The sequence below is a fragment of the Anolis sagrei genome, chromosome 4 (genome assembly GCF_037176765.1).
Source record: "Anolis sagrei isolate rAnoSag1 chromosome 4, rAnoSag1.mat, whole genome shotgun sequence".
In the NCBI taxonomy this organism is placed as follows: Eukaryota; Metazoa; Chordata; class Lepidosauria; order Squamata; family Dactyloidae; genus Anolis; species Anolis sagrei.
In genome coordinates, this window is record NC_090024.1 from 161,335,497 (window position 1) to 161,351,997 (window position 16,501).

At 38.4% G+C, this 16,501-nt stretch overlaps 1 protein-coding gene across 1 annotated transcript; it reads right to left on the bottom strand.

Annotated features, from left to right (window-relative positions):
• Nucleotides 1-1,192: 1,192 nt before the first annotated feature.
• Nucleotides 1,193-14,601, bottom strand: TYW3 (tRNA-yW synthesizing protein 3 homolog). The gene is made up of 6 exons (XM_060773737.2): nucleotides 13,965-14,601; nucleotides 9,430-9,510; nucleotides 4,420-4,518; nucleotides 3,379-3,450; nucleotides 2,247-2,380; nucleotides 1,193-1,751 (listed from the first exon to the last, which is right to left on the bottom strand). Exons 1-6 carry the CDS (start codon nucleotides 14,247-14,249, stop codon nucleotides 1,529-1,531), a joined length of 894 nt encoding a protein of 297 aa, XP_060629720.2. The 5' UTR covers nucleotides 14,250-14,601; the 3' UTR covers nucleotides 1,193-1,528.
• Between the last annotated feature and the right edge of the window lie 1,900 nt (nucleotides 14,602-16,501).

The window sequence follows — 16,501 nt, forward strand, 5'->3', positions numbered from 1 at the left end:
AGCTACTTCTATCCAGATAGGTTCACAATGACTCTGTTGCACAGTGATTCCGTTACTCTTCTTGCAAAATATGTGATTCCTGGCCATAAATGTCTCATATACTTGATGCTCATAATTCCTCCAGGTTCCATGCTTTTGAATGATTTGCTTTTCACTGGATCTTCACATATGGTGATCTAAGTTTTCTGAGATACTGTTTGATGGTCTGCTATTGCTCAATACTTATCTATTGTCTAACTGGACAAAGGAGCCCCCAGTGACGCAGCGGGTTAAACTGCTGAGCTGCTGAACTTGCTGACCAAAAGGTGGCGGTTCAAATCCAGGGACTGAACTACCACTGTTAACTCCAGCTTCTGCCAACCTAAGAGTTTGAAAAAATGCAAATGTGAGTAGAATAGGTATTGCTCCAGCGCTCCATGCAGTCATGCCAGCCACATGACCTTGGAGGTGTCTACGGACAACGTCGGCTCTTTGGCTTAGAAATGGAGATGAGCCACCACCACCACCACCACACCCCCCCCCCCCCCCCGAGTTGGACACGACTGGACTCAATGTCAGGGGAAAACTTTTACCTTTACTTTACTGACTGGACAAAATAATTTTTTTCATTTGTAATCAACAAGCAGGAACAACCCAGTTAGCATATTTTAAACAAAAACACAGCCATAGTTTTACCATTTATTGGGTTGTTACTTTGTTTGAATTTACTGGCTTATGTTGTCCTTTCTTTGGCAGTTATCAGATCCAATTACCTTCCTAGCAACAAATAACTGTCAGAAATGACATCCCCAACTACAACCAAGACTGAGGGAAAGTTATAATATCATAATAACCCCATTAAGAAGTAAAAAATATTATTGATAGTAACATGGTAGTCTGTTTTAAAGAAGGGTTTTGTTTACTTTGTTTTTAAAGGAAAAAGTAAAAGGACTTCAAATGACTATGGACAGTGGCAAAGGCTAACAACGTGTAACAACTGTATTTCAGTAGTGTACTCAAATACGAATTTGTGTCATGCCTCTCTGACTCTGCCAAATATTCAAAAGCTTTGGTCTGAGAAAGAGTTTTATGATCTCAATTATCTCTCCTAGGTGAAGTAAAAAAGAAAGAAATTTTAAGTGGAAGAAGTGTGTTCAATGTTTTCAGATCACTATTCAGTCTTTAAACAAATGTGCTCAGACAGGTCAGCAAATACAGGGCAACACAGTGCTTTATTGTGGTGAAATCTTAGGCGCAGTTTGGATATTGCATATTCTGTATTAAAGATCAGAGTCTGAATAAGTTACTACCAGTATTTTATTGAAAATCCATGGGATTTTTCATGTTCACCTACAATTGTGGCACTTCATTACTTTGCCTGTAACTTAATATAATAAGATTATTAAGAATAGCTTTGGCCATAACTTCATAACCACAGATGTATTAAGAATATGCTACTTTCTAAAGCATAATAAGACCCTAAGCTCTTACAAAGAGCAGTACAAAATAAAACATTATACTAACACAATACAGATATGTCTACTTTGTACTATGCTTCTTGCAACACATTAATATTGCTTTGTGTCTCATTGTCACTTTCAAATCCTGCATGTTTCCCTGGAGAAAGACATCTGTCTTTATTATTAGAGGTTCCTTTAGCTTTCCCTTTTCTTCTGTAAGTGTCGGTAGCATTGCTTTTTTCTTTCTCCTCAAAAAGCAAACTACTGGATTGATCTCTGTTTTCCAATGCAATCTGTAGAGAGCTGTAAAATCTAAACAAACAAAGAATAAATAAAACATAGATTTGCATTTTTTTTAAAAATCAGACATTCTTATTTTTAGTTCACTTGGATCTCACAATTCAAAAGCTACAGATTTAGAACAAGAATTACAGACCACATGAAGACAAATGAGTATATATGTAAACAAAAGCTTTTTAATATATTTTTCAGATGCATTTAAAACACATTGCCCATGTTAAAAAACATAACACAAAAGGCATCACTATATGCAGTCACTATAATGAAGTTTGATGAAAGCTTATTGGCATGTTCAAAACTGATTATTTAGGCCTAATTTCTAAACTTCATGCTTTGATTGCATCTGTCAAAAAGAGACAGAGCAATATATGTTAAAACCTGCTTCATATCAAGCCAATTTTATTCTAATATCCAGTACCAGACTCCTAATAACTCACCTACATATTTTTCACTTGATGCGCACAATAAGTAATTACTAAGATGGACAGGGGTTTTTTTTGCACAAACCTGTCAATTCTTCTCCTGTTTTCTTCCATCTTTTGATTAGCAACTTGGACGACAAAATCAACATATTCTTCACTGACCATCAGTTTTCCTTTCTGGCTTAGTGGAACTTCCAAGCAATGGGTGCTCCGCACAGCCTACAGCAATACAAAATCAACGCTCTGATACAAAAACAGCCTCACTGGATCTATAATTTGGCAAAAATCCGTCATCAAAAATTAACTAAGTGGCAGGAGGAGCATATTGGAAATCACACTATTTCACCATAATGTGCCATCTTATATTATTTTACTAATCATTGAATATTTGACATAGTTTTCATCAACATTACTCACAGGAGTAACCATTATATCATTCTCTTTGACAAATGGCTGCATTCATTGCTGCACTTGAGACTTGAACAAAATCACTTGGAGTCTCTTCATAGATTCAACTTTCTCAACTTTCTATGACAGAGTACATCCATACTGTATTTCATTGCATAATAGCGGTCACTGCACAATAGTTTCATCCCTCTTTTTTTTGGGGGGGGGGGAGGGTGTCCCAAAATGAGGTTTTCACCTTTCTCGCATGATAGTCACATCCTTGATTCACCTGCCCATGTGCCTGAGACCTCAAAGGGGCTTTCTTTTATCACATAATAATTGCCACCACAAAAAAAATCACAAAAGAGGTTCACCATTTTACTACCTCATTATATATATTGGGACCTGGCATCCATGGATTTTTTAAGGGTCCTGGAACCAAACCCCAGCTGATACCGAGGTCCCCTGTCCCCAAACATTCTTCAGCATTCAGATGCTGGGCACGGTTTCTTTTGCAGGACTGCAGGGTCTCTACCTATCAACTTGACTCCATCTTCCTTGATGGTGGGAGAAACAATTAAACAACATCTGGAAACCCACAGGTGCCATAACCAAGTTCTCCTGGGTGCTGCACCTAAGGCCAATTTGTTGTCTGTTTTTCAATGGCTCAAAGAAATGCCAGGGACATCATAGTACAATCACAAATGCATTATCCCCATGAAGTCTCATATTGATACTAGCACTGTCTACAAAAAATTGAGACCACGTGGTGAGCCCAGAAGAAGTACTGTATTTTTTTTCTATAGCAAAGTACACAAACCAGAATATACCATTATGATCTTTCCTTTTCGGCCAACGGTTATACCAGAGTTCCTGAACCCGGCTTCTATGGCTACAGTGTGCTGTAAAAATAAGACCAAACAGCTAGTGTAAGTGACATACTTAATTTAGCTTCCATGGCAGGATAAGAACATACTAAGATAGATTTGCAACAATGAAAGAGAGTATTCTATTAGTGCTCTAAATGGTTTTAGGAATATATCTAATTATTTCCAATTCCTTGCTACATTATACCAAATATAAAGAGTTGGTTCTGTTTTGTATTACTCTGAAATGTTTCAGCAGAAGGAAGCACTTCAAACAGTATGCAGCTTATAAATGCTTGTAATTTGATTTCAATAGCAGTATGAAAATACACTTTGACTAAGAAAAATTATATTAAGGTCCTCATGCATGAAAGAGCATGGATCTTTTCTCCTAAGCAGCAGAACTATTATATCATACTAAAAGCCAATTCTGAAGAAATTTGGAGCTTGAAAAGCAACTTGCCATATGACTTGGACAGAGCTACCACTGGAAGTGGAGAGTGCTGTACTATGTCTCCTCCACAAAGAATGTCCCCTCATTGCAACCACATTACATACATGTCAGCAAAAGTTTAGGAAGATATTCAGATGGAATTTAATTATACATGTGAAACAAAAGGGAAGAAAAGGAAATGTCAGTGATAGTTTAAAAAGAGACACAGCCACGCTCCTAACTGAATGAATGGTAGTCACTGAAGAGCAGTAGTTACCAGACAATCTATGCCCCTCGTGGAAAAGAAATGCCAGCCATAAAAGACTGTCATGTTTTAAATGACCATTCTGGTATTAGTGAGAGCTCTGTCACTGATTTTAACCAAACCATAATTTTTCTAATGAACATCACATCTGCTGAAATAATGGAAATCCCATTTTTCCACAGTCATATTTTCTTACTTATTAAATATACAGTGCTTCAGGGAATGCTCGAACGTGTGAAAACTAAATCAGGAGCCAACTGTCAGTTATGTAGTAAGTATGGAATTTAAGTACAACATTTCACTTTACCAGAAGTTGGGCATCTTGCAGTTCTCGACACTGCACGTGAAGTACAAATGGTTCAAATTTGAATACGGCATCCTCTTTAGCTTTCTGCAATGCTGTAAGCTGAAAGAGCCATAATATGTCAATATCAAGGCTACATCAGTAAACATTGATAGTAATATATCACACTATTATGAACAACATAAGTCGATTCAGCCTACTAATTAAAATACCATATTTCATTGATTCTAAGATGTCACCAACTGTAAGGCTTACACTAATTTTAGGACACAAATAGAAAAAAAATCAAGATGTACTGTTTTTAGTGATGTTTATATGGGGAAATGTGTCTAAGAATCAAGTATTTAGTTTTACAAACTTTAATACTCATTTTCTTTGTTTGGTTAATTTTTTTTATAAAGGCTTAACTTCCCAAAGGCTGTGGCAGATAACATGTTTCAAAAGGCACCAATGTTTTATTCATATTTGAAGTTTCAGCAAAAGCTTCAACCAAACTAATTTTAGAATTTTCTTATACAGTTCAATGATTAAAACAATCCATTGAAAAATAGTGAAACTTTTTCCAAAGACAAGACAAGCATTGTTGCAAATGACTAATGTCTACATTGGTGTAACAACCTTGGTATCTGTTGGATAATGAAATCAATTTAATCCTGAGTATTCCAATGATTTTTTGTAAATGTAAGGAGAGCCAATATTGTGTAGTGATTTGAGTACTAGATTAAGACTTTGAGAAACTACAGTTTAAATTCTTGCTCAGCTATGAAAAGCCAATGGGTTACCCTGGGCAAGTCACACTCTCTCAGAATCAGAGAAAGACAGAGACAAACTCCATCTGGACAAATTTTGCTTAGAAACCCTGTTCACTTTAGTGTTCCCATAAGAAAGAAAAAAATGACTAGAAGGCACACAACAATAACAATCTAATCTAAAAGTGTTTCCATTTTAGAAAAGTCTACAGTTAATATTACAGTCCCAACCTTGAGAGTGAAACTAAATAGCTTTGAAGTTCCTTGAAATCTTACCTAATTACGTAATTTCACAACTGCATTAGTTTGTATGGGAAATACAGAAGTGGCTCCAATAAGAACACTAGCCAAGAAATCTACTTATTCTACAGGAAATTTCTTCTGCCAAGGCTACTATCATGCTAGCATTAAGTGGAAATGTGTACTCCTCAGAAGGTATTTTCTGTACACAGGCCCCTATTCTGCTGAATGTCGCAAATAACATGATCTTAATTTAAGCAAAGTTTTTTCCATACATATGAGGCAAGAGTGGTGGCTAAAATACTCCAGGAAGAGAATCAAATTATGTTTTATTCCTTCAGGACTGAAGGGCGGGGGAGGAAAGGAAAGGAAGAGACTGTAATAGTCTTAAAAATACATGCTCACATTCCTGACTGGATGAATATATTTGAAATTATTATTTTGATATTAGTGAGAGCTATGCCACTGATTTTAACCATTGTTTTCTTTCAATGTCTTGTTCTTTGTGGGAATATTACACCGTTTCAGTTTTAACTTTTAGTGAATAGAAAATGAGAGAAGATAGTTTGACCAGACTTTTGTCCAAAATTTCAAATATGAATGGGGTATTAGCAGCTATTTAAATTTGAAAGTGCACAATTAAACATTACAGAGGGAAGGAACATGCTTCGACCAGCTATTAAGGATGGATTCAATGGTTTCACATTTGCCTTAATAACTGAAAAACAACTATTAAATGATATCAATTCAGGAAATGAAAAGATTATAAAAAGCTTACCACTATGATCCCCCCCCCCCCCCCCAATCATTATAATATTCTATCTCTGTCTTTCGGAGAATCCATGCATGGAGTGGGGAATTAAACTGACCACTTTCAAAACTCTCTTGGGCTAGAACACCCAGGGAAGGAGGTAGCGAGGTTTTGGTTGCCTTGTTATTGTTCAGCTGGCTGAATCCCCTTCTCCTATATGCCACTTTCCATTCCTATTGCAAACAGTGAGTGTAGTTATGAGGCTTGATCCTGAACTATGCAGAAAGAATGAGGGTGGGCTGGATCCAGAAGATCCTAGGTCACTACTACTATGACCCCTGAACACCCCGATCAAGCCCAGGCTCTTCCAAGGAGGGCATCTGGGGTTTTGGAGACACCCGATTAGTGAAGGTCTTCCCACTACAACTCAAGACTGCAACCTTGTTCAATAAGACTATGCAATATTCTCATGAAGAACAAGATACTGAAAGAAACAATCCGAACGGTAACCCTGAACCAATTTCAATTCACTTGGCGATACAACTGAACTCACTGGGAACTGCCTTGAGTAAATATGCTTTGCATTTAGAGCAGGCCTACTTTTCAAAAAATCCTAACAAAAAACCAAAGTACAAAATGTTGTTTCAGTTAAATATATAAAATCACTTAGAACATCTATGTTTCAAATACCAAATGGTTATATTAAATCCCTTAAAAAATATCAGACACCTAAATAACAACTTTATTTATTAGATACCCAGGTTTCTTTTACCATAGTGCATGGTATGTGGATTATTCCTTTATACTTCTTTATTAAGGAGCCAAAGCTATAAATCAGTGTGGATTTTTGAAGTGCCAACACATGAAACTATTACGCTTTTAAAATAAAAATAACAAACTTAATATTGATTAATGTATTCTTCTGGGTGTTATTCCCTGCAAAATACTGTGACTGTGATGGTGCCAGCATATTTGAAAATTATTTTAATTACAGGATCCTCATACATCTTGTGGTCTATGCATTTATCAACCTTTTTATCCCAGCAAAGGGCATATATAAAATATAGTGATTATACTCTGATCCAAAGTATATATATAAAGGAGAGAAGGCAGAAACTCCAGATGCAGCAAAACTCTCTTTCCTATATTTGCTGTAATGTCATCAGAAAAAGAGACCAGCCTCGAGAGGCAATTTAAAAAGCAACTTTTTGATATCAGAGCTGCTATGGCAGATACTTCAAAGAAAACTTTGGCTGTTCCCCCTCCACACATTTATAGCTTCTTTGGCGTGTGGCCTAAGTCTACAGAGACTGACAAATCATGTTCCTTCAAAATATGGGTTTGAAATATGTGTTGCGATTGAAGATTATTGTTACCTTATACCTCCTAGATCACTAATTTCCTGCAAAAGGCTCAGCTTTAATATTAAAATACTGAAAGTAATTTCCTATAATGTCTTCAAATCATACACCGCAGCCCTTCTTCCATGAAAGCTAACTGCCAAAATTCTCAGTGGATGGAGATCAGGCTCTCAATCAATAATTAGGAAAGCATAGCTTTGGAACTGTAATTATATATTGCTGGGGTTAAACCAAGTCCTCTTTCAGATTTGAAAAATGTCCATTTTTTCATTAAAACATAATAATGCCTTTTGCCATGTGGTCTTTGGATTAGAGTGGAGGAGGGTTCAGAGAAAGTGTTATATATATTTATTGGGACTACAGACCTCCTTCCATAGGCTTAAGTTGTACAGTTATGAAATAACCATACCTATTGATCTCTAAAATAGAATCCTTCAGAAATCTTATGTTAATCAGAGTCAGGAAGCAATTGCCATACATTATTTGCATTATACTATTATGCATTATTCAGAGCAACTTATTGTCGCTTAATGACTCAACTATTATAAAAAGCTTGCTTTCCTACTTAAATTGGTAACCTCAATGTTGGGACTTCTGTAATGCACTTTACATTGGGCTATCTCTGTACTAAGTTCAAAACCTCCAATTAATTCAAAATATGTTTGCCAAATTGGTTACAGGGAGTGAGATTATTACACCTATATTAAAGTCATTCCATTATCGTTGCCAATTAGTTTCTGGAAAAAGTATAGAATGTTGGTTTTTACCGTTAAAGCTCTATATGGTTTGGGTCCAGGTAACCTACAGGATCACCTTCTCCTGTACAATCTGCTCCAATGACTGAGGTCCTCTGGGGGAGCTTTTTTCTGTTTTTAATACAGGCAGTTTCTAATTATGAACAAGATAGGTTGTGTAGGTTTGCTCTTAAGTTGAATTTGTTTGTAAGTTGGTACATTTTTAATTGTAACTCCATCCAAATGTGTGTATATGTATGTGTGTGTGTGAACTTTGGATAGCATAGTTAACACCCCTGTGAGATTTCACCTCATTATCTGTCCCTGTGAAAATTGGATTTTAGAAAAAGTGGCTTGTTGTGAAAACAAGGATAGGTGAGAAAGCTTCAGTGGAAACACCTTTTCCCCATGATATTTTCCAGAGTGAATTTCTCTTCCTATAGATTTCTCTCACTTTCTATTGTCTCACCCCTGTTCTTAATTATGAGTCATTTGTAAGTCAGATATTTGTAACTCGTGGACTGCCTGTATATGTATTTTTATGGTCCTTTGTTTTACCTATGTAACTTTACCCACCTTAAACTTTGTGGAGGGCATAAAAATAAAATGCATTATTATTATTATTATTATTATTATTATTATTATTATTTTACCTGTGAGCCAAAGATAAAACTATTTTTTATTCAAAGCACTCGAAAGTAATTTCATCATAGAATACTTCTACAGAGCAAGCATTTATAGCAACAATGAAATAAAATGTCTGGGTGAAAACTGTGCTGCGTGAAAGAAATTAATGGGGATAATAAAAGGATTTATATATTAATAGTGTACACAATTTTTTTTAAATCTATGGAAATTATATATTTTATTGCAATTTTTCTTTTCAGCAATCCAAAGCCTGCCCTCACCTGGCAGAAATTGGAAGTATCTACTTTTTTTGTCAACTGTCAAAAAGACCAGAAAAAATTGCTGCAAATATTAATAAATATATAGATTAAAACATTTTTAATTATTTTCAAAAGCATGCACAACTCAGTTTCCATATATTTTCTTTCATCACCACCAGCCTCACCATAACAAGCCCAATTCTTCTTACATTGGAATTACTACAAATATATAAATGTATCAAACAAGAATATTTGCAATGAACATAAAGAATAACTTGTACTAGTTCTTACCACGTCTTCTATTGTACAAATTTGATGGGTCACCATGAGCCAGGTACAATTTTGCTTCTGTACTTCAAAGCCTGTGGTAGCCTATAATGAGAAAACAATTTTATTAGTCTACTCAAACACAGAAACCAACTCTTCTTAAATCCCAATGCGCCTATATAAAAACCACTAGAAACTCCCAAAACTGAGGAAGATGAAATGCCAAGTGATAGGGCTGCATGGTGCTTCCCAACTAGACGTTTATTCTGCAATATTCCTATCTCAGACAAGTAATTTTACAGGGAGTCCAAATGATACTATTTGCCTCCTATGTTTTACCAGACAAAGCTGTTACCAGGAAGAAGGATTAAATGGACATTTCTAGAGTTCCTACCACTCACAGTTCAAAGGTATAATATAGTTTTTTAATATTTTTCCCCACAACATATTTTCTCTGGTAAGAAAGAACAGAAAAGAAAATGATGGAAAATGTGGGAAGAGGATATGGTATATACATAAGACTTCTTAACCTTTTCCTACTCATGACCCCTTTCCACTGAGAAACTTTTACATGGCCTTGGGTATATAAAAAGGGCCTTTTGGAGTCCTCCTGGATAATGGATCAGTACCAAAATAGGTATAAATTGTGCTCATAATGAAACAGCATTTGCAAGGCTTGCTAAACAGGCTGATTTTTCTTTTTTTATGGAATACAGCTGAAGCGTTTTCTGAAGAGCCTACTGTAAACACTACACATTTGTTCAATGTCTAAAATAACCACTGCTAATATTTTTCATGACCCCAACACTGAGCTAAGGGGACCATATTTGAGGTTGGGGCCCACAATTTAAGAAGCAGTGGTCTAGAGCTTCCATATAATTTCATGACTGAATTGATCCAACGATAACCTCTTAAAATCCCGAATACATTTTGTCTAGTAGCTCAAGTGGGTTAAACCGCTGAGCTGCTGAACATAATGACCGAAAGGTTGGCGGTTCGAATCCGGGGAGTGGGGTGAGCTCCCGCTGTTAGTCCCAGCTTCTGCCAACCTAGCAGTTCAACAACATGCAAATGTGAGATCAATCGGTACCATTCTGGTGGGAAGGAAACAGTGCTCCATGCAGTCATGCTGGCCACATGACCTTGGAGGCATCTACAGACAACGGTGGCTCCTCAGCTTAGAAATTGAGATGACTCCCCCTCTGCCGGAGTTAGACACAACTAGACTTAATGTCAGGGGAAACCTTAGTAGCTCTAGAAGACTGATGCCTGTGCTCCTGTTCAAAAGATTTCTCCTAACTTTCTGTTCCAGTGATAACTGGATTTTGGAAAAAAAAGTCTTCTTGTGGAAACAAGGATTGGGGATAAAGCTTCAGTGGAGACACCCTTTCCCAATAATAATAAGTGTTTCAAGAATAAATTTGTCTTACAAATGATGTGTTAATTATGAGTAATTTCTAAGTCGGATGTTTGTAACTAAGGGGTTGCTGATCTATGTAAACATATGGAAGATTATAAACACACATGTTTGTGTATACATATCTATAAATAGAAAAGTCTAAGTTTTTGGGGGGTATTGTTCCATGATCCTGATGGAGATCAAAAGGGGGCGCTAGACAAAGAAGGATAGTCCATTTTATGGGGGAAGAGGGTTGAAGGAGTTAAATCACACATGGGCAAACTTCAGCCCCCGTGTGTTTTGGACTTCCACAATTCCTGACAGCCTACCTGCAGTCAGGAATTGTGGGAGTTGGGAGTCCAAAACACCTGGAGGACCGAAGTTTCCCCATTGCAGAGTTAAACCATTTATCTATACGAATAAAAATGTAATGTTCGTTTGTGGGATTAACATAACTCAAAAACCACTAGATGAATTGACACCAAATTTGGACACAATACACCAATCGGGCCAATGAGTGACCATTACTCATAAAAACACTGAAAAACACAGTGGAAGAGACTTAAAAAGCAACAAAAAAAACCCACACCAAACAATAACATTACAACACATGCACAAAACCACATATATCTATGTATACACATACATAGATATACATAAATATATACACACATATGTATACACATTAGGGCTGTCCAAACACAGAAAAATTTGTTTCTAAACTCGATTCGTTTTTAAGGGTTTTTTGCGTTTTGTTATTTAAAAGAATTCCAAAATTTTCCTTAAAAAAAGTTCGGTATTTACGAAATTTCGGAAATCATAAAACAATTACGAAACAATTACGAATCGATTACGAATCGATTCGTTAATGGCGGCCGCGATCGCGCAATACGCTAAAAAAACTTCTGAAGCTTCCCTCTCCCTCTGTTGTTGACTGTTGGTGTGATAATTTTTTTTTTCACTGAGAAAACAAACAGCAACCCTAAAACTTGCACCAGACATGCGGAAATAATAACGAAACATTTACGAATCAATAACGAATCAATTCCGAAATGAATTGGAAAAATTCGTTTCGTTTTTAGTTGCTCCTGAATGGTTCAATATCGCTTCATTATATAAAAAAATAACGAATTTTTAACGAATTACGAAATTACGGAACGAAACCGCCCAGCCCTAATACACATACACAAAACACTATACACAGACTGGGCCACAGTAACGCATGGCAGGGGACAGCTAGTAATAAATAAATAATAAAACCTTATTTATATACTAGGCCTGGGCGGTTTCGTTCGTTAATTTTGTAATTCGTTAAATATTCGTAAATTTTAGCAATTACGAAACGATTACAAAACTTATTTTTAAACCCGGAAGTGTTTTTAAATATTGAAACGGCAGGCGCCAAAAATTTTTGTATTTCCGTCCATTTCAGAAATACGTAAGATGGCCGCCTGGCGATGCTTGCTGGGAGCTCTCCTCTCTCTCCTCTCTTAGCCAGGGCGAGCGGCGAGCGAGAGGGCGAGCGAGAGGGCGAGCGGCGAGCGAGAGGGCGAGCGAGAGGGCGAGCGGCGAGCGAGAGGGCAAGCGGCGAGCGAGAGGGCCCGCCAGAGTGAGTGCCTGCCTTCCCTCCTTAATAATAATTTCTCCTCCCTATTCTACTAAATTAATAATTAAATTAAAAAAATATTTAAAAAATATTGAAAAAAAGGGCACCATCTTTACAAAATGTTTTGTAAATATTAACGAAATTTCGTAAATACCGAACTTTTTTAAGGGAAAATTTTGTAATTATTTTAAATATCGAAACAAAAAAACCCCCCAAATACAAATCGATTTTAGAAACAAATGTTTGCGTTGTTACCCAGGCCTATTATATACTGCTCTATCTCCCAGAGGGGAATTCAGGGCAGTTTCCAAGCAACATCACCAAAACATACAGAGTAAACAGTGTAACATAAAATTAACAAAACAACATAAGCATAAAATTATCACAATAACACATATATATTAAAAGTAATCCTGCCTGTTCAGAGCAATTAAAAGCCTGGGCAGAGGTTAGTGCAAACTCAAAATATGAGGGGACCGGGAATACAATGCTAGAACAGGCTAACAGCAATAGCAGGTACAGGTCTGTGGCTGCTCATTTCCAGGGCCTATTAGAGGGATGACCAGGGTAATGGGTAGGAAGTATAAGGTCATATTTAACAATGTTTGGGGTTGTTTTCCAGTTATTCCCCCTACTCATGCTGCCCTTGTCCAAACAACCATCCTTTATGACAGGGGTCCTCAAACTTTTTAAACAGAGGGCCAGGTCACAGTCCCTTAAACTGTTGGGGGGCCGGATTATAATTTTAAAAAAATGAATGAATTCCTCTGCACACTGCACATATCTTATTTGTAGTGCAAAAAGCACTTTAAAACAATACAATAATAACAATGAAGAACAATTTTAACGAATATAAACTTATTAGTATTCCAATGGAAAGTGTGGGCCTACTTTTGGCTGAGATAGGATTGTTGTTGTGTGCTTTCAAGTTCTTTCAGACTTAGGCAAGTACATGACCTTGGGGGGCCGTACCCGGCCCCTGGCCATAGTTTGAGGACCCCTGCTGTATTATTTATTTATTTATTTACTACATTTATATGCCGCCCTTCTCACCCCGAAGGGGTCTCAGAGTGGCTTACAATATATATTTTCATACAATGTATTATATTATTAGCATAGTACAATATCAGTATATATTACTATATTGCACTATACCATTATATTGTAATGGTATATAGGGGGGGGGGGGATAATCAACAAAAATAGGGGGAAATTGTTTTCCTCCTCCAACTCCCCCGCATAAAATGGGACTGTCCTTCTGTCTAGGCTCCCTTTTGGAGTCTGCCCGGAGGATGGAACAGTTCAGTTTCTTGATTGGCTCCTTTGCTGCTTGATGAATCTGGGCCAAAGATGACACAGGAAGGGAGAAAGGGGAGGAAGGTATATGAGGGAAGTCCCTCCATTATTTGAGGTTGGGTAATGAAGGGTTTGTATGCCACGTCTGGCCCAAGTCCACGTAGGGGCCTTTGTGGTACAAACCAGCACCCACTGACTTACATGTGTGTTCAGGCAGGCAGGCAGACACGTATGAAGGGGTGGGTGCCCCGTTCTCACCTGGCCGCGCGGAGGGGGGCGGGGCGCCGGCGGCTGCTCCAGGACGACCACGCGCCCCGAGCACGAGCTGGTGGTGCAGAAGCTCTCGCGGCCGTTGAGGAGCCGCACCAGGTCCTCGATGGGCTCGTCCACGCTGCCCTTGCGGCTCTCGTCCGCGCGCGAGAGGCGCTGCGCTTTCCAGTGCTCGAAATCAGCCATGAGGGCCGGGAACGGCGTCACTCCTGAGAGCGCGCGGGCGCCGCCATTTTTAATCCGACGGCGGCGCGGCTGGGACAAACTTGGCATCTAAAACGCGAACGCGCGCCCGCTAAAAACAAGCAAAAATTCCCATTGAAGTGGCTGCAAAAAGCCAATGCCTTCAATCGTACGACCTGCTGCTTAATCCCTTCCGGACCGAAACCTTCCCTGTAGAACAGGCATGGGCAAACCTCGCCCCTCCAGGTGTTTTTGGACTTGTGGGAGTTGAAGTCCAAAACACCTGGAGGGCAGGTTTGCCCATGCTTGGTCTAGAATGGATACGGTTTGACTCCGTGTTAGTGCTATAGAATCCTGGGAGTTGCAGTTTTACAAGGTCCGTAGCCTTTCCTGCCGCAATGCCAAACTACAGCTCCCAGGATGCCAGACCATTGGACCATGGTGGTTAAAGTGAGCGTTTCCCTGCACATTCCTAATAAGGCGCTTCCAAAGAGGGTGGAGGCTCCTCCTTTGGAAGCTTGTAAACAGAGGCTGGATGGCCATCTGTCGGGGGTGCTTTGAATGCAATTTTCCTGCTTCTTGGCAGAATGGGGTTGGACTGGATGGCCCATGAGGTCTCTTCCAACTCTAGGATTCTATCCAGTTTTTTTTTTTTTTATTGCTCCAGAGTAAACTTCATAAACTGCCAAACAAGTGCTACTCAGATACACCTCAACTCTAAATTCAGTAAAGCGAACTGACATCTTTTATGAGCCTGATTCGGGAAGAGTGTAAGACCACTGCTTGTTCCTACGTGTACACTTCTCCTGTTCTGAGACCTCAGTTGGCGCATGCGTAATAGTGAGTCTCTCGGCTAGGCGAAGAAAATTCATTTGCGCATGCGCGTACGTGGGAGAATCCAGTCAATCCGGAATTTAACAGAAGGCGCATCCGTAGCCTTAGTTGGCTGCAGGCACTGATTTCGGCAGCAGGGGGCGCCCTTGTGGTTGTCAGGTGCGAAATATAGAACTCCCCACTGTCAAAGCAGTTACGGCAGTTGCTTCTTGCTGCTGGGAACTCCTAATACCAAGGAGCTTAGCTTGGACCCTGATCATTCCTGACTTTGGCCCTATCTACATTGACCATTTAATACAGTTCCACACCGGTACTGAAGAAAGTGGTTTTGTGATGGATTATATAGTAAGTCCTGGAACCAGATGATGTTGACACAAACGAAAGGGCTTTCTTTTGCAATCCAGTTCAAAGCAAATAATATTTTTACAGCTGTGCCAAAGGGGCCAAGATCTGTTCCTTGGGTTATTTGGGGCCCTGATTCAGAAAACTGCATCAGAGAGACCGCAGAGAGACTGCTCTAATTTCTTAGGCCCCTTCCACACAGCTGAATAAAATCTCACATTATCTGCTTTGAACTGGAATATATGGCAGTGTGGACTCAGATAACCCAGTTCAAAGCAAATATTGTGGGATTTTCTGCCTTGATATTCTGGGTGTTATGGCTGTGTGGAAGGGGTCCAAAAGCAGAAGTGATTCAGCTTCTTAGGGCCCTTCCACACAGCCCTATATCCCAGAATATTAAGGCAGAAAATCCCACATTATCTGAGTGTGGACTCAGATAACCCACTTCAAAGCAGATATTGTGAGATTTTCTGCCCCGATATTCTGGGTTATATGGCTGTGTTGCACTAGTTATATACTTGCACAAGTATTCGTGTAAGGCAAATTAGGTTTCTCAGTTGTTAGAAAGATTTACCTAGTTATTTCCCTGAACTATTAGGAACAAAAATATGCCGATGCACAAAATATAGCAGATCTTCAGAAGTGTTATTTCAGTTGCCCTAAAGCATATACTCTCCCATAAGATATATTGGTTTTAAATCATGCTCTGAAGAGATCAAAAATAGGTAGTCTTCATTAAAAGTAACATAGTTGAATTACTTACAAACTTCATGTATTCAGCATACAGGTATATTTCTTATTGGTCGAGAGTTGAAACAGTAAGTTCTCTAAGGCATTCTAATTCAGTCTCTTCTCTGTTGCACACAGACTAACACCCTCTTCAGTCTAATACATTACTGCACATTGACTCAATAAAGACTGACTACACACTGCAGCATACCGACACTAACCGACTTCTAAACTGTACTGTACCATTTCTAATGTACCACTTCTAATGCAAAGTCTTAGGCCCTTCCACACAGCCCTATATTCCAGAATATCAATACAGTAAGCAATCTGAATTATATACTTACAAATGATGAGTATAGGAGGCTTGTAGAAGTTGGAAATTTTGTTGCTATTTCCAGCAAAATAAGGATGACGAAATCATTTCTTTAAATTTATTT

Bases quoted from the DNA above. Each gene is read 5' to 3' on its own strand.
- TYW3 (XM_060773737.2), bottom strand. From the start codon at position 14,249: ATGCCAAGTTTGTCCCAGCCGCGCCGCCGTCGGATTAAAAATGGCGGC. The intron at 3,451-4,419 runs GTAAAGTGAAAT...TTATTTTTACAG, and splicing joins TGCAAGATGCCCAACTTCTG to CACACTGTAGCCATAGAAGC. The intron at 2,381-3,378 runs GTATATTCTGGT...GTATTGCTGTAG, and splicing joins GAAAAGGAAAGATCATAATG to GCTGTGCGGAGCACCCATTG.